The following is a 23272-nucleotide window of genomic DNA, read 5'->3' on the forward strand; positions in this document are numbered from 1 at the left end:
AACAAAAAATTAATCTGTTTCTAGAAAATGGTTTGCTGTCAAAGGATTGGAGGCAGGAGTGCTCCCAGACATCTTTGACATGGTACATACCGTCCATCCCTGTGGAGCCATCTTTGCTTCAGCCACTGGCCCTAGCATCTCTCCTGCTAAGTCTGTGTCATGCTCTGCTTCCGTCTTTCAGCTGGGCCCACCCAGGCACTGTGTCACTCTGCATTCCTGAGAGGGTGAAAAGCTGCTGGAAATGGGGTGAGGTCAGGCAGGCTCCTGAAGAGAGCCCTGGTGAAGGAGCCAGCCCCATGGCAGCATCAAGGAAAAGCACTATCCACTCAGGTATGGCCGCACTGCACCTCCATCATGACAGGGACTGTTGGGACAACCTGAGCAGTGCTGCAGCCCCTATGCACCAGTTCATATCATCACTCACTCAGTTTTGTACTCCCTCCACCCCATCATGATGGAAGGCCAGTTGGGGCTAAACCTGAGTGGGCAGGGGAATCGCCAGGGCTGCTACTCCTCACCACTGCCAATGATATGTACTGTGAGTATACACAGTGGGCTGTGGGCATCCCTAATTGGAGGGGATCTAAGGGTTAGCTTCTTCCACAGAATGCAAGACTCAGGCACTGAGGCTTCAGTGAGGCAATAGTATTAGAGAATCTTAATCTGGCAATGTTTTCTTCTACACGTTTGAGGGTCAGGATGAGTGACAGATCAATCTTGCCCTTTCCTCGCCCCTTTCAAGTTCACTTTGATGTTTCAAGTCTCTTCTTTGTTTTTAATGCTCTTCTCTTCATTTTCGAGGTAGAGCTTGTCAGATGGGTAAGGCAGCCTTTGGCTAAACAAGTGCTGCTTCAGACAGAAAAATCTGCGGGGATGGTGGTGCGTGGGAGAGACTCTATCATACAGGGCTAAGCAAATCTCATTGTCCCCTTTTCAAATGGGCAAGGGTGGCTTGCCAAATCTCATATTTGAGGACTTGGTGAGCCATTTAATCTGCCCTGCTGGCAATAACTAGCGGTGAGCACAGGGGTGATTGTGTTGCTTTGGTGGAATGAGAGCAGGGGAGCACAGTGACGGGTGTGTGCTGATTGCTCCAGGTGTACTATCCTACCCCTTTCCGGAAAACTTGGGGTGCTTTATCCTGTTTTCCCTCAGCCCCATGATCACTGTTGCTCTCTGAAGCAGCCATGTTCTCAGGCAAATACTGCCTCCGTGCTGCTGCTATCATTTTCTGATAGCACTAATGGGAGGAAGGCTCTTTACTGATTCTAGAAAGTGTATATAGAGAGAGACTTAGATTGGGGCCCTCAAATCTAAAATAAACTAAGACAAAGGTTGACCTGTCACTAAAACTGGCCCTCTCATCTTAAAGGTAAGGAACGTCAGACACACCTGAATACTTTGTTCACTGAAATAATGGGATAACTTCAGGCATACGATGAATTCTTTCTCAGTGTTTAGAAGATACATGAACGTTTCTTTTCATTTCACAGGTGATCTAGATAATCATTTGGTCCCCCATTCCAAATGCCACACAATGGCCTATAACCATCCTGTCTGAGAAGCTAGTTGGATGTGATTCTTCGCTGGGCTGGGTGGAGTCAGTTGATTGAGTAATATAAAGTGTTTTAATTCCTTACAACCCACCTGAGCTGAGCACTGAACTATAACATCCCTTAATTTCTGTCCACTGACAAAATCTCCATGGGCTGTTTTTTACTGTCTAATAGTGCAAGAAGCTGCCAGGCAGGGAATAGGAATGGGCCCACAGCCAGGGGTTTAGGCTTTTTGGAACTAGGTGTGTTGAGGAAGTTAAAAGAAGCACATCAGCAAAGCTCTTGGAATAGTGCTATTTTGAATACTGTTGGAGAAGCCAGCAGCTACGTAACTTAAATTCTTTTTGAAAATGCTCTTCATTAATATGCAAAGTTTTATGAGGCTAGAGAATCTCTAGGGTTTTACTGTAGTAGTGAGTACTGTTATCCTGCATAGTGGAACTATAATCACTCATTTCATGCCAAATATACTGAAATGATGTCTTCTGCCTCTTTAAATGATTGTAAAGGGATTCCAGTTGCTGGATCTCTGTTATGTTGTAATGCTTTATCCAGGCCTTCTATTCTCGATGGAACAGCATCTCTGTACTAGCTGTGTGTGTGTGTGTGTAATTTTTTTTTTGCTAGTTAAAGTAATATTATGTGGTTAGAAATGGGGATTCTATTCAGTACCTACAATGTTGTTGCAGTCCTAGTGCTGATAGAATAAAAGCTAGTGACATCACTATAATATGTTTCACCTAGTATGTGTGATAAACTGTGTGCACTTGTCTGGTATCTCCTGTGCATGTGCAGCTTACCACATAGATTGTATTTGTTCTTTATGAACTACTTAAACTAGCTCAAATCCAGCAAGAATGGTTTTAATGTTACCAACAGTACTACACGGACATTCTAGTTCATACTTTATAATGGGGTTTGTGTTCTTGCAGTGGGGCCCAGGGTGAATATGCTGGATTGACTGCAATCAAGGCTTACTTAAATGCAAAAGGAGAACATCATAGAAATGTAAGTGTGAAACCATCTGAGACATAACTCTTTGTGGAGCAAATGGTTTGGAGAATATGTTCTAGAGGAAGAGTGGTCCAGTGGTTAGGTTGGTAGCCTGAGATTTGGGAAACCTAGAGTCCTTGTTCTGCCAAAGAATTCATGGATGACCCTGGCCAAGTCACTTAGGCTGTGCCTTAGTTCCCTACATAGAACAAAAGGTAACAGCACTTCTCTACCTCACAATGTGTTGTCGTGATAGTCCCACAATATTTGACGTATTGATCAAATACTACAAGAATACAAGCCGTATAAGTACCAAAGGTAAGTTCAGGTTTGACCAGGGCCATAACTAGGGCGTGGCGAGCGGGGCAGCCACCCACAGTGCAGAGCCGCCCGGGGTACAACAGTGGGGTGGCACCATAAGTGGCAGAAGTCTTCCATTTTTAGAGAGGCTTGCACGTGAGTGCTGAAAGCTCCCTAGAAATGGGAGGAGCCACTGGCACCCAGACCGTGGCCCTGCCCCCACTCCACCTCGCCCCCAAGACCACCCCCACCACCCGCTTCTCTCTGCCAGAGAGGCAGTGGGCTGACACATCTCCAAAGGGAGCTGATCCATGCTGTATCCACAGCATTTGCTCTCCTGCATGGCCAGCCCTTTTTTGGGGCAGCTTAGGCTCCCCAACCCTCTTATATATGCTGCCCATGGGCGAAGCACAGGATTGGGCCCAGCAGCATCAGGTTCTCTCCCCACTGCCCCATGGATGCTGCTGTGCCTGCTCCCTGCCAGAGCCCAGGGTGCTCAGAGCCCCACCTCCCCACAGGAATACGGCCCTGGGACCCTTGCTGGAGCAGGCTCTCTTCAGTGCTAGAACTGCAGCAGCAGGTTTCTAAGTGCCCTGGGTGGTGGGAAGGGCCGAAGGAGGAAGAGCTGTGCGCTACATGCAGCCACATTCTGGCATGCCTGGGGTGCCACATGAGGAGGAGGTGCAGGGGGCCAGGACCACAAGGGAGTGCAGGGGTTAGGGGAGAAGGAGTGTTGGGAGGGGAGGGCCAGGGTCAGGGGTGAAGTGGGGTGCAGGAGGGGAGGGCAAGGGTTAGGAGTGAAGCAGGGGTGCAGGACGGGAGTGGACTAATACCTGCATGTTCTCAATCTGAAATTTCCAGAGCCCTGAGACACAACTTGTTAGCCTTACTGTCTTTAACGCTACTAAAATTGAACATTCATAACATAATCTACCTCCAAAAAGAATTCCTTCCTGTCAACTGTGACAAAGTTCCTCCTCTACCTTGGTGGGTCCTGTGCTTATTGGCAGATTTGCTCACCTCCGTGATCTCCCCCACAGTCTAGATCAACTCCTCCTGTGTCTGATCAGGAGTTGGGAGGAACCCGGGCCCACCCTCTACTCCAGGTTCCAGCCCAGGGCCCTGTGGATTTGCAGCTGTCTATAGTGCCTCTTGTAACAGCTACATGACAGCTACAACTCCCTGGGCTACTTCCCCAAGGCCTCCTCCAAACACCTTCTTTATCCTCACCACAGGACCTTCCTCCTGGTATCTGATAACGCTTGTACTCCTTAGTCCTCCAGCAGCACAGCCTCTCAGTCTCAGCTCCTTGTGCCTCTTACTCCCAGCTCCTCACACACACTTCCTCTCCTCTGGCTCCTCCCCCATCTGACTGGAGTGAGCTCCTTTTGAAACCCAGGTGCCCTGATTAGCCTGCCTTGATTGGCTGCAGGTGATCTAATCAGCCTGTCTGCCTTAATTGGTTCTAGCAAGTTCCTGACTACTCTAGTGCAGACCCTGCTCTGGTCACTCGGGGAACAGAAAACTACTTATCCAGTGACCAGTATATTTGCCCTCTACCAGACTCCTGTACCCCACTGGCCTGGGTCTGTCACACAACATACACCCCTAAATTGATATAATAATGTTTCTTTCATAGAATTAAAGGGAAAAATCCCTACTTCTTAAGGAAATAGTTTTAAATAGTGGGCAATTTTTTGTCTGTAGAATAAATCTAATAATAAACAAGTTACAATGGTACCTCAGATCCCCTAAGGGGCACATGGAAGAACATGAAAAAACAGCTTAACCAACATAGCAGGCATCTAGACGAACATTTTCTCATTGTATTTAACTATTATGCTACCAACTAGAGCAGGCAGTAAAGCAGGAGTGGGCAAATTACAGCCCACGGGCCAGATCCAGCCCTCAGGGTTTTGGGGTTCTCTGTATACCCAAGACAGTTCTCTGTATACCTCTGAGTTCCTCTGTGCTCATAAGTATCCAGGAAGGATGATAATTGTGCAGACAGCCTTTTGAAGGAGCTTCCTTTCTAAAGTTACTTGGATCAGCACGTGCCAGGTATTAGTGAAATCAAAATAATTTTGCAGTAAAATGACTGGTAGTATATTATGTGGTGGACTATAGTAATGTTCTTTAAAATTGTGTTTTTTCTGTTGCATATGGGCTTTTTTCACTTGTATATCTCAGTCTACAATGCAGTTCATGGTGTGATAGCTTTAATGAAGAATTGCTGTTTTGGGGAAGCAATCACTTGACAGCAAAAACTGTCTCTGGTCTTGATTGGACAAAATATTCTTTTTCTGGATTTCCATGGCATTAAGATTTTAAATCAGACCGTTTTTAAAGTAATGTTAATGTTCTTGTCACTTAATAATGGATTCCTCACTGAGGGATCAAATTATTTTTTTCTTTCTATGGGTATGTCTACACTATGGGATTATTCCGATTTTACATAAACCGGTTTTGCAAAATAGATTGTATAAAGTCGAGTGCACGTGGCCACACTAAGCACATTAATTCAGTGGTGTGCGTCCATGGTCCGAGGCTAGCATTGATTTCTGGAGCGTTGCACTGTGGGTAGCTATTCCGTAGCTATCCCATAGTTCCCGCAGTCTCCCCCGTCCCTTGGAATTCTGGATTGAGATCCCAGTGCCTGATGGGGCAAAAATCATTGTCGCAGGTGGTTCTGGGTAAATGTCGCCTGTCATTTCTTCCTCTGGGAAAGCAACGGCAGACAATCATTTCGCGCCCTTTTTCCCTGGATTCCTTGGCAGACGCCATAGCACGGCAACCATGGAGCCCGTTCAGCTTTTTTTTTTTTTTACTATCACCCTATGCCGCTGATAGAGGCGATACTCCAGCGCTACACAGCAGCATTCATTTGCCTTTGCATGACAGCAGAGTTGGTTATCAGTCATTCTGTACTGTCTGCTGCTGTCATGGGTGCCCCTGGCTGAGGTCGGCCGGGGGCGCAAAGACAAAAATGGGAATGACTCCCTGAGTCAATCCCTCCTTTATGGTATCTAAAAATAGTCAGTCCTGCCTAGAATATGGGGCAGGTGTACTAGAGAACCAGTGTATCAGAGAGCACAGCTGCTCAATGTCAGATCCCGCAGAAATGATGAGCTGCAAGCCATTCTAGGGGGTGTCCCTGCAACAACCCCACCCATTGCTTCCCTGCTCCCCCAACCCTCCTGGGCTACCATTGCAGTGTCCCCCCCATTTGTGTGATGAAGTAATAAAGAATGCAGGAATAAGAAACACTGACTTGTTACTGAGATAAAATGAGGGGGAGGCAGCCTCCAGCTGCTATGATAGTCCAGGCAGAACATTAAACGGTGTGGGGGAGAGGAGCCCAGCATCCCACTGCTATGATAGTCCAGGCAGTACAGAATCTTTTCTTTACACATGAAAGGGAGGGGGCTGATGGAGCTCAGCCCCCAGTTGCTATGATGAGGACGGTTACCAGCCGTTCTGTACCATCTACCGGGAATGACCGGGAGTTATTCCTATTTTTACCCAGGCACCCCGGCCAGCCTCACCTGAGGCCAGCCAGGAGCACTCATGGGCTGATGACGATGGATAGCAGTCCTATTGTACTGTCTGCCACCGGGAAGGGGAGGGGAGCAGATACTGCTCTTCACTGCCGCAGCATCGCGTCTACCAGCAGCATTCAGTAGACGTAGGGTGACATTGAAAAAAGTCAAGAAACGATTTTTTCCCTTTTCTTTCACGGGGGAGAGGGGGGTACATTGACGAGCTATACCCTGAACCACGCTGGACAATGTATTTGAACCTACAGGCACTGGGAGCTCAGCCAAGAATGCAAATACTTTTCAGAGACTGCTGGGGACTGTGGGATAGGTGGAGTCCTCAGTACCCCCTCCCTGCATGAGAGTCCATTTCATTCTTTGGCTTTCCGTTACGCTTGTCACGCAGCACTGTGCTGTGGACTCTGTATCATAGCCTGGAGATTTTTTTCAAATGCTTTGGCATTTCGTCTTCTGTAACGGAGCTCTGATAGAACAGATTTGTCTCTCCATACAGCGATCGGATCCAGTATCTCCCGTACGGTCCATGCTGGAGCTCTTGGATTTGGAACTGCATCGCCACTTGTGCTGATCAGAGCTCCACGCTGGGCAAACAGGAAATGAAAATCAAAAGTTTGCGGGGCTTTTCCTGTCTACCTGGCCACTGCATCAGAGTTCGGATTGCTGTCTAGAGCAGTCACAATGGTGCACTGTGGGATACCACCCGGAGGCCAATACCGTCTGTTTGCGGCCACACTAATCCTAACCTGATATGGTAATAGCGATTTTAGCGCTATTCCTCTCGTTGGGGAGGAGTACAGAAACTGATTTAAAAGCCCTTTATATCGATATAAAGGACCTCGTGTGGACAGGTACAGCGTTAAATCGGTTTAACGCTGCTAAAACCGGTTTAAACGCGTAGTGTAGACCAGGCCTGAGTCTGGAAAGCAGCTAGGTACAATCTTTGTGGAGTTCAATATTTAAAGATCACCCATGGCAGGCTTTCAGGGTTAGAACAGAGCTCAAGAGAAGAGGCAGGTTGTCAGGGTCAGCTTTCTGGCAGGGCTGGCTCTAGCTTTTCTGCCGCCCCTAGCGGCCTTCCCCGCCCCCACCACTCCAAAAAAAAAAAAAAGTGGTGGCACTTCAGCAACAGCTCAATCACACCGCTTCTTCGGCGGCCGGTCCTCCCGCTCTTCCTCCTAGGCGGCAATTCGGCGGCAGCTCAAAGAGAAAGAGAGGGAATGAGGGACCCGCCACCGAATTGCTGCCGAAGACCTGGAGGTGCCGCCCCTTTGAATTGGATGCCCCATGCACCTGCTTCCTACACTGGTGCCTGGAGCCAGCCCTGCTTCCTGGCAGCAGGATGCCCACTATGTTTCTTATAAATTTTAGAATGATGAGGAAGGAAGCATTTGTTAAGATTACAAAAACGTTGTCAATTGAAATTAACACTTGGACTTCTTTTGAAACTTGTTACACAGCAGTGTCCGTCTCAAGTTGTTTCTTTTTTTATATAAAGGTACTTCAGTGCTTACATTTCTCCAGTGAGCCTAAGATATGTATTTCACTTAAACATACACACAAGTTTTGTTCTTTCTACGTAATCTGGTGTGCATGATCTTTCCCAGTTTCTGTAAAAGCTGGCACTGTATCTATTATCTACGGCTGTCTTAAAGTTCAAATGTGATGTGCACAGCCGTGGGGTATCTGGCTTTTTGCAGTGGCTGAATATGAAAGCAAATGAATCTGACCAAAAAGCTCTCTTCAGAGCTAGCCTCCTTTTGATTTGGTGCCCCCTTGTGGGAAAAATATTCTGAGAGATGCAAGCAGCCATCATCACATCTAATCATTTACACTTTACACCAAGTGGTTGTAAAACACTACCCAGCCAAAATGTAACATTATATACCCACTCTGTAATTATGCAGCACAATTGCAAATGACTATATAAGGTGCAGTACAGTGGAGAATTGGGCCCCTTACATTCTTTTCAGTACACTTGGAGATGTTAAATGTTACATTTTATATATCGCTGCAAACAGGGCAGTTATCTTGGCGCCATAGTAGATTCTCTTTTATTAAGTTTTTTGGATTTCACTTTTTAAAAATTGGCTATTTTTATTAACATTTGGTTTGTAATTATATGGTGTAAAAGCAGAAATCTTAACTGTTGCAGCACTTCATTTAATTTGAAAGCATATTACTTATTGACCATAAGGCACTTCATTATAAGCTACTTTAACTCAATTAAAATTAAGTAGCTTTATTTACATACTCATTTTAATTATAAAATTCATCTGTTTAATCCAGAGTTGAGGTTTACAAGAAAGGCATCACTATGTATAAAAGTAGACTTGGTTTAATGATTTGCAGAGAATACTAACGCAGCATCACTGGATGTTGGTCGGAGTGGGCAGACCATGACCCATGTGCCATAGGCATTTTAAGGTGGCCTACGAGCTCCCGCCGAGAAGCAGAGTCTGGGGCTTGCCTTGCTCTAGCGCTCCAGCCAGGGAGCAGGGTTGGGGGGCCACACCATGGCCCCACTCTGGTGCTCCAGCCGGGGAGCAGGGTCGGGGGTCGCACCACGCAGCTCCACGCAGCTCCGCTCCGGCTTCTACGTGCTCCAGTGGTCCCCTCTGGCGCTCCAATGGGAGCTGCAGGGGCGGTGCCTGCAGATGGGGCAGTGTAAAGAACTGCCTGGCCATGCCTCCGCATAGGAGCCAGAGAAGAGACATGCCGCTGCTTCCAGGAGCCGCTTGGGGTAATCGCTGCTCGGAGCCTGCACCCCGAGCCTCTCCCCACACCCCAACCTCCTGCCCCAGCCCTGATCCCCTTCCCGCTCTCCAAATCCCTCAATCCCAGCCCAGAGCACCCTCCTGCACTCCAAAACTCTCATCTCCAGCCCCACTTCAGAGCCCACAACCTCGGCCAGAGCCTTCCCACACCGCTGCCCTAGCCCTGAACCCTCTCCCGCCCTCCGAATCCCTTGGTTCCAGCCTAGAGTATCCTCCTACACCCCAAACTCCTCAACCCCACCCCAGAGCCTGCACACACACACCCACATTCCACTCTCCCACCCTAGCCTGGAGCCCCCTCCCATACCCTAAAGTCCTCATTTCTGGCCCCACCCCAGAGCCCTCAACCTCTCCCGCACCCCAACCCCAATTTTTTGAGCATTCATGGCCCGCCATACAATTTCTATTCCCAGATGTGGCACTCAGGCCAAAATGTTTGCCCACCCCTGACGTTGGTAATGAATTTGAACAATGTTTGTATCTAATTCTTCTACAAAGTGGTGGAGTTTTAGTAAAATTGGCTAACAAATTTGTCAACTAAATTCATAAATGCATAAAAGCAGCTGAGTTTTATTTATGCTCATGTACATTCAGTAACGAGATGAAAACACTTTCAGTGTAGGTACTTTAATCTTCAAATTATTCCTAGTTTGCATTTTTTTTAAATTGGAAAACTGCTCATACGGACAATAAAACTCAAAGATTTCTCTGTTACATCCAGATACCGTGATTCTTTAGAAGCTCTGTCTTGCATCCAGAGATCAAACATAGACGTGACTGGGAAGTGAGAGTTGGGAGGTACAGTAGAGAGCTTTTCAATCTTCAAATGAGATTGAAATTCGGATATGTTCACTCCAGGGTGTGTGTGTATATATAGAGGTTGACTAACGTCTCGAAACTAGTGTGTAATAAATAATTCCTTCTGAGATGAAATACAAACCACATGCAAGTAGAACCTTATAATGGAAGTGTTTCTTCAAAAGTGGCCCTCAGTGTAAGGAATACTCAGTAAATGAACAGTTAATATGGTAATAGGTTTTATGTAAACATTTTGCTGTATGAAAATTGTGTTGAATTCTTGTAATACAAGTAGTACTTGTACTTTTTCTGGAGGTCTGATAACAAAATGCACCTTTTGATGGGTTTTACTGCATTGGGCTTTCATGGTTGGTCAGTGTAATTAGAACTTACATTTTTCCCCACTCAGGTTTGTCTTATTCCTAAATCTGCTCATGGTACCAACCCAGCAAGTGCCCAAATGGCAGGGATGAAGATTCAGCCAGTCGAGGTGGATAAAAATGGAAACATTGATATTGCCCATCTAAAAGCAATGGTGAGTGTCACATCTGCTGTTTATTTTGGGTGGTGGGAACTTTCCCTCTGGGTAATGGATTGTTAGCATCTGTATCAGATTTTCTGTTATGTGAGAAAACAGTGCAAATAAATAATAGATACTTGCTTTAAAAGAAGAATAAATCCTTCTTCCTTTTCTTGTTTTTTGAGACACAAGCCATTAAATTTGTAAGCCCTCTTTAAATTTGGGGTTCCTTTTGTGTAGAAATGGTTGAAAAAGTATACATTGTAGCTTCTTTCATGGCAGAGTTGTTGGGTTCCCCCTCGCCCCCCCCCGCCTTCCTGTGTTCAGTATCTGAAGTGAATGAAGCATATTCATGTGATTCTCAAACATTTGTAGCTGCACTTTAACCTTCATCTACTGAAGAGCAGTCTCATGGCTGGGTAAGATGTTGCTAGGCAACTGCCTCTGCATCTCTGAATAGATTGGCTGCAGATGAAGCTAAAGAAGTAGCAGAATATACTTAAAATATATTATGGAGCTGTTAGGTTTTGAAATTATCATTGCATCATTGCCACTGAAGGGAAAAAAGACTGACAGCCAATTTCCTAGAAAATGTGAGAGACCAATTTTGTTAACCAATGAATGCAGCTGGTTTAAAATATCTCTCAAATGTGATTAAACTTACGTTTCTCGTTCAAGTGATTGTGCGCACATACGTTACATACGTTACACTGTAGATGTGTGCATCCCCAATGCATTCAAGTTAGAGAGTTTTGCCAGCAGCACATGTGCCCCTGCCATCCTTATGTGCGGAACTGAGGGCATAAAAAGGGCCTGGCCACCGCCTTCCTCTCAGTTTCTTCTTACCACCTATGGCAAGAGTTGGGGGTCCCCACCACTCTTGAGCCTCAGTTAGCTTCAAAAGAGATTTTCTCCTGTTTTATAGTTGTAGTTCACTTCAGTGTAGTTCTAGTTTAGTCTGTTAATAGCACTTTGGGGGATGTGTGTGGGACGGGGGGTGGGAGGGTTGCCATGCAGAAATCTCCTGGATTGAAAAAATGTACCACAATCAGGGCTATTATCTGTGTCACTGATAGGCACGAGAGTTTCCTCATTTGTTTAGGCAAGGGATGTATGAGAGACAAATGTCCTAGCTGTATCTCATTCTCCATGAGGACAAAGAACCAGGGATTTCTGCCTTAGAGCTCATAGAAGTATAGGGCTGGAAGGGACTTTGAGAGGTCATCTAGTCCAGCCCCCTACAGTAAGGCAGAACCAAATATACCTAGTCCATCCCTGGGAGGTGTTTGTCTAACCTGTTTTTAAAAAACCTTCAGTGATGGGGATTTCACAGCCTCCCTTGGAAGCCTATTCCAGAACTATCCCTAGAATAAGATTTTCTTTTTTTCTAATATTTAACTTAAATCTCCCTTGCTGCAAATTAAGCCTCTTAGTACTTGTCCTACCTTCAGTGGACATGGAAAACAATTGTTATCCACTTTATAACAGCCCATAATACATTTGAAGACTTATCAGGTCCCTGCTCAGTCATCTTTTCTCAAGAGTAAGCATACCTTATAGGTCGGGTTCCCTCCAGTTTCTCCACATCTTTCTTAAAATGTGGTGCCCCAAACTGCCTTTCCATTGGGATACTTTGCTATTTTGCCTTTAATATTATCTGAGAACTTTTAAAGGGTCTTATTTGTATGCACCCTCCAGTCTCTGATCCAGTACCCTCATAGGACCTGTTTAATGGGCTTCCCTTTCAAACCTTTGGCAACAACTTGATTATCATTGCTGTCAATGAAAATAGCCTTTCTGGGAGCAATTACTTCCACAAGAAGGGGGTTGGAGCTTGAGGCACTGCTAGCTGACTCTGTCTCCATGACATTTCACAAAAGTAAGGTTTTTCTTAGGCTACACCTGAAGCTTATGTTTAAGGTTGTATCTGCATTTCACCTCAGACCATTAATATTCCAGTTTTGTTTTTCCCCCAAAAAAACCTCATTCTAGCAAAACTGAAAAGAAGCTTCACACTCTAGTCATTTGGAGGGCTCTATCCTCATCTGGACAGCAACAAAATCTTTCAGATGAGGCTACAGAAAGTTTAGGAGATTCGCTGAAATGATGAAAGGGCAACCAGTTACAGCCCAGCATATATCTCACTGGATTTCTGACTGTATCAAGGTTTCCTCTCCTCAGAGAATAACAGCCCTTTCCACTAGGGTTCGTTACGCCTCCTCAGCCTTCTTAAGTAACATACCGATAGTAGACATTTGCAAAGCAGCAACAACATGGTTGTTAGTACATATCTTTTTCAGTCATTACACTGTCTCTCCAGCTTCCTGGGACAATGCCATCTTTGGAAAGTCAGTGCTGTAGTCTCTCTTCAAGTCCTACCATCTCTAAGGAAACTGCTTGTGAATCACCTGCAGTGGAATGTATCAGTGCATAATCACTCAAAGGGGTGGGGGAAAAAACACCTGTTTACTTTCCTGTAGTGTATAGTAACTGCTGTTCTTTGAGATGTATTGTGCACGTATACATTCCACAACTGTCCCACCTTCCCTGGGACTGTGGGTATTAGACAAACAGTTGTGTGAAAGATGTTATGCCCTTGGCTCCACACACAAGGATGGCAGGAGCACATGTGCTGCCTCATGGTACTGCCGACAAAGTCTCCAACTCTACTGCATTCGGTGCACACAGACTTGTATGGCACACACATCCATTCCACCATACATCTCGAATGGCCATTACCGTACAGGCAAGTAACCGTTTTTCATACTACTTTTCCCTCACTATCGTTGGTTTAAATTAGTCTTGGTGAAGAACAAACATTTCTACATAGATGCTTCTGAAGGAAAAGTAGATCTCAACAGCTTTCACTTAAGTAACCAGACATTTGTCATGATAGAACATTTGCATAAACATTTTTTTTTCTTAGCCATCATTAAATTTCCCCAAAGTCTACAACTTAGCACCAAAATCATGTGCCAGGAAGGGTGATTGGCAGTTACGATTTTGCTGGATGAGATGGGTAAACTTGTGAAACACTTGTGGCGGTGACAGTAACTACCCGATTTTTATAAAGGATTTTGCTGAAGAGAACTTTGTGACCCTCGAGTAACCTTCTGTATTCCCTCCTTTTCTAAAGGTGGATAAGCACAAAGATAACTTGGCAGCCATTATGATCACATACCCATCCACCAATGGTGTGTTTGAAGAGGATATCAGTGATGTGTGTGACCTGATTCACAGACATGGAGGCCAGGTTTACCTAGATGGTGCAAACATGAATGCCCAGGTGTGAATCTGTTGAACAGATTTTAGCTATTTATTGGCGTTGGTGGTGGTAACTTCCAGAGAAACAACAAATGTCAGTTCTCACATTTTCAACTCTACCACAGCTTCACCATAAGACTGATACACCATAAATGTTTGGAAAGAAACTGAGGTTACCAAAAACACCAGTAGAAATTGGATGTAAAAAATATTGTCACAGTTCAGGGCAGCAATCAGCATCTCTCTCCGTCCTGACTCAGAGTTTTCAAGGCTGCACAGTTCCCTGCCTTATACGGTGATATTTCCACCAAGCCAGGCGGCCTAAGCAGCCCAGTGTCTATGCTTTGCTTTGTCTCCAGAGGCTGTGAACAGCATCATTGCCTGCAGTTACAAGTTATCACACAGCTCTTTATAAGCAAGCACATTTATTAAGGTGACAGTATTGGAGAGAAAACACATTCAAAACAATAAAAGAACCTACCTACATACAAAAAAGCTTACCCGAGGTCACCCATCAGTCTTATGGGGCCATCACAGGTCAAGTCCTTCCATCCCTTCTGCAAGTGTTGTTCCCTCGTGGACGGTCCTGTCGACTTGTTGGATCAAAAGAGAGGCCCTGAGAAAGTTAAAACTCAAGCCTTTTATCCAAATGTCATTTCTTTGTCTGCTAGTTTCTGGAGAATCCAGTTTGAAATAGTATATGGAAGGCTTCCCAGGTGACACCTCCCTGGAAGGGCTACAACCTGACTGGTTTGTCTTAATCACCACCTATTCCCGACAGAGCTTTAGCCCTCCCCTGTGGAGTAGAACACAATCTTACAAAACCATTAACTTAAAACAATGGACCCCAAAGATACTTACACGTAGTTCATTAAGGTCACACAAAGATATGCAGGAAATTGCTATGTCAAAAATATAATTTAAAATGGGCTACATGTGGAATTACCAGAAGTCTAGTGAATAGAATTATTTGTAATGTTCTCATTGGCCTCAAAGATTTTTCTAAAAACTATCTGAAAGGCCAGAACAGTAAATTAAACTCATAGACTTTAAGGTCAGAAGGGACCATTATGATCATCTAGTCTGACCTCCTGCACAAAGCAGGCCACAGAATCCTACCCATTCACTTCTATAACAAACCCCTAACCTATGTCTGAGTTATTGAAGTCTTCAAATTGTGGTTTGAAGACCTCAAGCTGCAGAGAATCCTCCAGCAAGTGACCCGTGCCCCATGCTGCAGAGGAAGGCAAAAAACCTCCAGGGCCTCTGCCAATCTGCCCTGGAGGAAAATGCCTTCCTGACCCCAAATATGGCGATCAGCTAAACCCTGGGCATGTGGGCAAGACCCACCAGCCAGCACTCAGGAAAGAATTCTCTGCAGTAACTCAGATCCCATCCCACCCAACATCCCATCACAGACCACTGGGCATACTTATCTGCTGATAATCAAAGATCAATTGCCAAAATTAGGCTATCCCATCATACCATCCCTTCCATAAACTTATCAAGCTTAGTCTTAAAGCCAGATGTCTTTTGCCCCCACTACTCTCCGTGGAAGGCTGTTCCAGAACTTCACTCCTCTAATGGTTAGAAACCTTCGTCTAATTTCGAGTCTAAACTTCCTAGTGTCCAGTTTATACCCATTTGTTCTTGTTTCCACATTGGTACTAAGCTTAAATAATTCCTCTCCCTCCCTAATATTAATCCCTCTGATATATTTATAAAGAGCAAGCATATCCCCCCTCAACCTTCTTTTGGTTAGGCTAAACAAGCCAAGCTCTTCAAGTCTCCTTTTATAGGACAGGTTTTCCATTCCTCGGATCTTCCTAGTAGCCCGTCTCTGAACCTGTTCCAGTTTGAATTCATCCTTCTTAAACATGGGAGACCAGAACTGCACACAGTATTCCATATGAGGTCTCACCAGTGCCTTATATAACGGTACTAACACCTCCTTACCTTTGCTGGAAATACCTCGCCTGTTGCATCCTAAAAGCGCATTAGCTTTTTTAACGGCCATATCACATTGGCAGCTCATAGTCATCCTGTGATCAACCAATACTCCAAGGTCCTTCTCCTCCTCTGTTACTTCCAACTGATGTGTCCCCAATTTATAACTAACATTCTTATTATTAATCCCTAAATGCATGACCTTGCACTTTTCACTATTAAATTTCATCCTATTACTATTACTCCAGTTTACAAGGTCATCCAGATCTTCCTGTATGATATCCCAGTCCTTCTCTGTGTTAGCAATACCCCCCAGCTTTGTGTCATCCGCAGACTTTATTAGCACATTCCCGCTTTTTGTGCCAAGGTCAGTAATAAAAAGGTTAAATAAGATTGGTCCCAAAACTGACCCCTGAGGAACTCCACTAGTAACCTCCTTCCAGCCTGACAGTTCACCCTTCAGTACGACCCGTTGTTGTCTCCCCTTTAACCAGTTCCTTATCCACCTTTCAGTTTTCATATTGATCCCCATCTTTTCCAATTTAACTAAAAATTCCCCATGTGGAACCGTGTCAAATGCCTTACTGAAATCGAGGTAAATTAGAACTACTGCATTTCCTTTGTCTAAATAATCTGTTTCCTTCTCAAAGAAGATCAGGTTGGTTTGGCATGATCTACCTTTTGTAAAACCATGTTGTAATTTGTCCCAATTATCATTGACCTCAATGTCCTTAACTACTTTCTCCTTCAAAATTTTTCCAAGACCTTACATACTACAGATGTCAAACTAACAGGCCTATAGTTACTTGGATCACTTTTTTTCCCTTTCTTAAAAATAGGAACTATGTTAGCAATTCTGCAGTCATACAGTACAACCCCTGAGTTTACCGATTCATTAAAAATTCTTGCTAATGGGCTTGCAATTTCATGTGCCAGTTCCTTTAATATTCTTGGGTGAAGATTATCTGGGCCCTCTGATTTTGTCCCATTAAGCTGTTCAATTTTGGCTTCTGCCTCAGATGTGGTAATATCTACCTCTATATCCTCATTCCCATTTGTCATCCTTCCATTATCGCTAAGCTCTTCATTAGCCTCATTAAGGACTGAGGCAAAGTATTTATTTAGATATTGGGCCATGCCTAGGTTATCCTTAACCTCCATTCCATCCTCAGTGTTTAGCGGTCCCACTTCTTCTTTCTTTGTTTTCTTCTTATTTATATGGCTATAGAACTTTTTACTATTGGTTTTAATTCCTTTTGCAAGGTCCAACTCTACATGGCTTTTAGCCTTTCTCACTTTATCCCTATATGTTCTGACCTCTCTAAGGTAGCTTTCCTTGCTAATCGCGCCCATCTTCCACTCCTTGTAGGCTTTCTGCTTTTTCTTAATCACCTCTCTGAGATGCTTGCTCATCCAGCTTGATCTGCAACTCCTGCCTATGGTTTTTTTCCCCTTTCTTGGGATGCAGGCTTCTGATAGTTTCTGCAACTTCAACTTAAAGTAATTCCAGGCCTCCTCTGCCTTCAGATCCACAAGTTCTTTAGTCCAATCCACTTCCCTAACTAATTTCCTTTAAGTCTTTAAAGTTAGCCCTTGAGAAGTCAAAAACCCTAGTCCCAGATCTATTTTTGTTTATCCTTCCGTCTAGTTTGAACTGAATTAGCTCATGATCACTCGAACCAAGGCTGTCCCCTACAACCATTTCTTCTATGAGGTCCTCACTACTCACCAAAACCAAATCTAAAATGGCATCCTCTCTTGTCGGTTCTTCAACTACTTGGTGAAGAAATCCATCAGCTATCACATCCAGAAAAAATCTGAGCCCTATTATTGTTATAGCACTTGTCCTCCAGTCTATATCTGGGAAGTTAGTGTCTCCCATGATCACACAATTCCCATTAGTGTTTACTTCATTTAAAAACATTAAAGAGGTCTCTATCCATATCCAAATCAGATCCCGGTGGTCTGTAGCACACCCCAAGCACTATCTCAGGGGAGGCTCTAGTAGCTTTCTTACCCAGTGTGATTTTTGTCCAGACAGACTCTGTCTTATCCATTCCATCACTTCTTTCTTTACAGTTAACCTCATCATTGATATACAATGCTACTCCACCACCTTTGCCTTTATTTCTGTCTTTCCTAAATAGTACATAGCCTTCAATAACTGTACTCCAGTCATGACTACTATTCCACCATGTTTCTGTTATCCTTATAATATTCGGTTTCACTTCCTGCACCAGTAGCTCTAGTTCCTCCATTTTGTTACCTAGGCTCCTCGCATTAGTGTACAGACATCTTAATTTTTGCCATTTGGCTTTACTGACATTCTTTACCTGGTTAGGCACAGACATTCTACCACCAGCATCACCTATTTGACTGGTATCTACACTACCCTTCCTCCTTATGTCAATTTTTCTGTCCACGGCTGTATCCTCTCTTACTTTGTTTTCTTCCCTCTCAAGGTTAAATTCCAGCCTGGAGATTACCTGGACATCTCCCAACCATCTCCCCCAAATTCCTAGTTTAAAGCTCTCTTAATCAGTTGGGCGAGCCTCCATCCTAGAAGTCTATTTCCCTCCTTACTCAGGTGAAGTCCATCCTGAGAGAACAGTCTTCTGTCCATAAATGCTTCCCAGTGGCCGTACATCCCAAAGCCCTCCTTATAGCACCACTGCCTGAGCCATCTGTTCATCGCCATAATCTTGTCACACCTTTGTCACCCTTCTCTAGGAACCAGCAGAATCCCACTGAAGATCACCTGAGCCTCGATTTCCTTAAGCGTCTTCCCCAGTCTGGCATAGTCTCCCTTGATACATTCCAGCGAGAATCTAGCCGTATCATTTGTTCCCACATGAAGGACAATCAATGGATTCTTCCCTGCTCCCGTTAGGATCCTTTTCAGCCTCAGCTCCACATCCTGTATCTTAGCACCTGGCAGACAGCACACCCTTCTGTTCTCTGGATCAGCTCTAGTTACAGGCTTGTCTATTCTTCTCAGTAAGGAATCCCCAATCACGTAGACCTGCCTTTTCCTGGTGACAGTGTGATTCTCCGGTCTATCCCCTGCTCCCGCTGGCGGCAAGTCCTCTCGATTCCTATTCATCCTTGCAATCTTCCGCAACCCTTCCTGTATCCTTCTGGGGCTCATATTTGGTGTTGTCTCCATTGACTCCTCCCCTTTTCCTGTAGGACTAGCAGCTCTTCTCTTTTTCCTTGCCCTCTCTCCTTCAGCGACCACCTGCTGTGCCCCTTCTTCATTTTCCAACTCTGCAGACCTGTTCCTGAGCTCTATTTCTCCTTCACTGGCCCGTCTTTTCCTCTGCCTGGTTCTTAGTCACATGCTTCCACCGTCCACTTTCCTCCCCCAGCAGTCTCTCCTCTGAATTCTTTGGTCCTGCTTCCATCTGCACATCTGAGCTTATCCCTTCAGCCCCCTCGTGTCTGCTCCATCATCTACTCAAACCCCCTTCTAAACTCAAACAGAGTTTCCACCTGCATCTCCAGTCCTCTGATCTTTCCTTCCATCAGCTCTATCGGCGGCACTTCATGCAGACAAAACTCTTTTCAGGTATCCCCTCCAGGATCATGTACATGCCGCAGCTTCCACATCCAGTCATCCTCATTGTGTCTTTCACTGCTGCCTCTGTATCGGTCATTGCCTTCCCACCTAAAACCTGTTAGTCCAAGAAACAAAACAAACCCCCAACAGGCACCAGAACACTGGCAGACCACCACCCACTCCCTTAACTAGCCTGTCAGTTCCTCTGCCTAGGTCTCTTAGTCTGCCCCGCAGCCTCCCCCTGTAAACTCCCTCTGAAACTCCCCTGTTTGCTGGCTGCTGTGCTGCTGCAGCTGTCTATGCCGCTGCCTGACTGGCTGGCTACTTTTATAAGATCCCTAAGCAGACAAGCCCCGCCCCCTAAACAGGACTCAGCTTCTCTCCCAGCACACTGCCCCTAGCAGCCTCCACACATACAAACTACAAAATACAATACAAAAAATACAAAAACCTGCTCCTCCAAGAGAACTCCCTCTGAAACTCCTCTGTTTACAACTCTAAAGTCCTTTGTGATCTAGGTGTCTGTTACACATTTAGTTAGGAATTTAGCATTTGTAAAAGATGCTAAACCTTCCTATACTTAATGGATATGGCCTTGTAAAGGAAAACAAAATTAATCTAAATTTTAGACTCTTTGCATAGAAAACCGGCACGAATTGAAGAAATGACACTAAAGCATGTTGATAGGTCATTAACAGATGCAACTTTCTACAATGGTGACTTCTCCTAGAGTGTCAAATGGCAGTGATGAGATCAGTTTGTATTTGAAAAATACATTTTCTGAGACAGCATTTGAGCTTTTGGTGGTGATTCTCCGACAGGTGGGTCTGTGTCGCCCTGGAGACTATGGATCTGATGTGTCTCATTTAAACCTTCACAAAACCTTTTGCATTCCCCATGGAGGAGGAGGACCTGGAATGGGGCCAATTGGAGTGTGAGTATCAGGCTTTAGCTCTTAAATTTACTTTGGAGGAGAAGGCACTCTAGTTAATTGTACATAACAATTGAGAGTAAGGGCCACTAGCGCTGATTTGGGAGAGGCTTAGTTTTGGCGGCAGTTGTTGTTGTGTATGTCTGAGGCACTTTAAGACTGGCATTTGAATACCATTGTATTGTTGTCTTGATATCACTACTGTGCTCACATATCCATCAGCCAGTGCACTAGAGTCTTGACAAGCAACCACCCCTTGATGACTCTGGAGCCAGGCATATCAGAAGTTAGTTTTTAGTTAAATGGTGCTATAAAATCTGCCTCACTGTGCTAGTGGTTCTCCATCTTTTTGTGATGGATTAGCACATGGATGCTCCCATAGTCCCCTTGCACAATCCAGTATCCCGGAAGTTTCTTTTCTAGAATTCTTATTCACTTCATTTTTGTTTGTTTGTTTTTCTCTTACTCCCTAGAAGGCTACATGCTGCTCTGGGTAGGTGGGAGTCTTTTTTTGGTGACTAGCTATAAGGAATGTCCTAGCAGTTGGGAAGAGAAGCTTCTGCAGCTGGGCTGATATTGATCCTGGGGTCTGTCTATGCAAATTGCAGCCATGGTCAGCTGCATTAAAGGGCCTACTTAGGGAGGAAAGGCTGGTGACTTTCAAGGAGAAACTGCATACTTTACCCACAGTTGCTATAAAATGTTGATTGTGGATGCACAGCTGGAGTTGTACAGCTTTGCCAGTCTTTCTTCTAACCCTAAACCTACGCCATATCCCTTACTGCATCTCTCTGTTCTACATTTCTTCTCCTTTCACCCATCCCCAGTGACTAGTCTAAAGTTTCTCAGGTTGGGAAATACCAGTCTGCAGAGATGGTTGGTGTTGGCCCTGCTTTGAGCAGGGGGTTGGACTAGATGACCTCCTGAGGTCTCTTCCAACCCTAATCTTCTATGATTCTATGGTGAAGGGAGAGAATTCCATCATTCTAGAATAATGTGGGCAATGACCTGGTGTTTCGTTTGCAAATAATGAAAATATAGGCCGTGCTCCGCCTGGAAAATGTGTATTCTGTGTGTAGACGATCATCTTGCTTGTTAAACCCACTGACTTCTTGCAGCATGAAGAGTCTTAAACTTTTGGTCCTGATGGTAAATACACCAGATAAGCAAAACAGGTAGGATAAGGAAAACCATTGCAATAATGGGATGGCATGGGAAACAGCATGATTTTGCATACTGTAGTCTTGATAATCTGTGGTCAGATCGGGGCAAAAACCAGTCTAGGAAAGAACAAGGATTTGTGTTGGACTTACATTTGCAACAGTAAATAGGCCTGGGTAAGGAACTGGCAATTTAATATGGAACCTCTCACTAGACTACCAGCTCAGATTTATTTTTGAAGTAAACTGTCTTCAATCTAATCTTTAATGGACTAGTGCCCATCTTGCAAAACTCACCACAGCAATTGATTCTATTTGCAGTGAATGATAAAGGAAATGTAGACTGGTATGGAAATCATTAAAGTGGATTTCTATACTTGATATTCCTGACAGATTAAAAAAGAAGTGGGAATCCTCTTCTGAAGCTAGCCAAAATGATACAGCAATGTGTGTGTTTTAAAATCAATGTATTTGTGTTTCAGGAAGAATCATCTGGTGCCCTACCTGCCTAGCCATCCTGTCGTTGCGCTGCAGCTTGATAAGGATGCATGCCCTTTGGGTACAATCAGTGCTGCCCCTTGGGGCTCCAGTGCTATATTACCTATTTCCTGGGCCTATATCAAGGTGCGTAGATTTTTTTTTCCCCTCCCCAGCATCAGTTAAGGATCTGTTATTTTTTTTTCCCAGTGGCATTTCTACATTTGGGAAGGTGAAATTGAGTACTTTAGACCTATCCAACATTCATGCTTTCAAATGGGTTCTGATGGTCAATGAAAATGGTAGCATTGATTCACACATTCTAATTTCAGATACAGTATATGGCAGTCTCGCAAAACGCCCAAGAAAACTTTCCAACCCAAGTACAAAATCTGATTACTTGCCCTTCACCTCAAGGAGTTATACTTTACTCGCATGTCAAAGGGAAAAAAATATTTCACCTGGGCAAGCAGAATGTTATAAGGCCGTTTAATGTTTTCCCCCAAGAAAACATGCATACAATAAACAAAGCAAGCAGTGCCTCTGTTAGAAGTCCTAGAGCAGTTTTCAGGAATATATTTCATGTTGGGATCCTTGCTGTCTTTGGGGGTGCTGCTTCTATAGATAGTGAGGGCAGTACAATGAACTAGTGCCATAAATGAACATATGCAATTTGTTTTATGTCCTTGTTTGTTGCCTTTTAATATTTCTTGAGGCCAGAGTTATAATTAGACTGTACCCAAGAAAGAGGGTTGTCCTCCCACTGTTTCTCAGAATCATCCGGTTTTCATGTTCTTCAGGGAGCTTCTTGGCAATAGTAAATTAATTCCTTATTTACCGAATTTCTTACCTACTTTGTCTCAATATACTGCAGTATTGTGTTAAAAAATGTTAGAAACACTCCGCAGCTAGTAACGTCTTTCTTTGGGAGACAAAAATGGTCTTCAGTGAAATCTTGCTAACCTATGAAAATTAAATCTGATTAGCTTTGGTTAGGGTCCATGAGAACTTGGCTTTAGTGTTTGTCTACATTTAAATATTTTGGAACACTGTGAAACTTTGACACATGGTTAGAATCATGGGCTAATTTGACACTTATTTGGTAAACGCTATTAAAAATGCTTCAGATCCTCGAGTTTAAAATGAGCCTAATTCCTATCTTTATCCTAAAAATGTATGATGATGCCTGGTATTGTAAGCTGATTCCAATTTTGAAATATTCACACCAGAGCATATTATTTTATGTGTAGGCATCTCTCTGCTCTTTCATACTGAGCATAGATAATAAACCAGCAGCCTCTATGGGCTGCTCTCCAAATGAAGTGAGAGACTGTGAACAGCACTTTGGAAATCCAGGGATGCATTTGATCCTGTCACACCAAACAACCCTCCTCTACTCATCTTAAAGCTATTTAAGGGCTGTGGAAAGTTCCTTG

At 44.3% G+C, this 23272-nt stretch overlaps 1 protein-coding gene across 1 annotated transcript in view; it reads left to right on the forward strand.

The window, feature by feature from the left end:
- The window catches only part of GLDC (glycine decarboxylase), a 67999-nt gene that overhangs the window by 35408 nt on the left and 9319 nt on the right, over positions 1-23272 (forward strand). Inside the window, exons 16-20 of the mRNA XM_050945453.1 lie at positions 2489-2564; positions 10388-10513; positions 13635-13784; positions 20090-20202; positions 21842-21983. Of these exons, the coding sequence (XP_050801410.1) occupies positions 2489-2564; positions 10388-10513; positions 13635-13784; positions 20090-20202; positions 21842-21983 (607 nt within the window). The remainder of the gene's footprint in view (positions 1-2488; positions 2565-10387; positions 10514-13634; positions 13785-20089; positions 20203-21841; positions 21984-23272) is intronic.

The sequence above is a fragment of the Gopherus flavomarginatus genome, chromosome 3, assembly GCF_025201925.1.
Source record: "Gopherus flavomarginatus isolate rGopFla2 chromosome 3, rGopFla2.mat.asm, whole genome shotgun sequence".
Lineage (NCBI taxonomy): Eukaryota > Metazoa > Chordata > Testudines > Testudinidae > Gopherus > Gopherus flavomarginatus.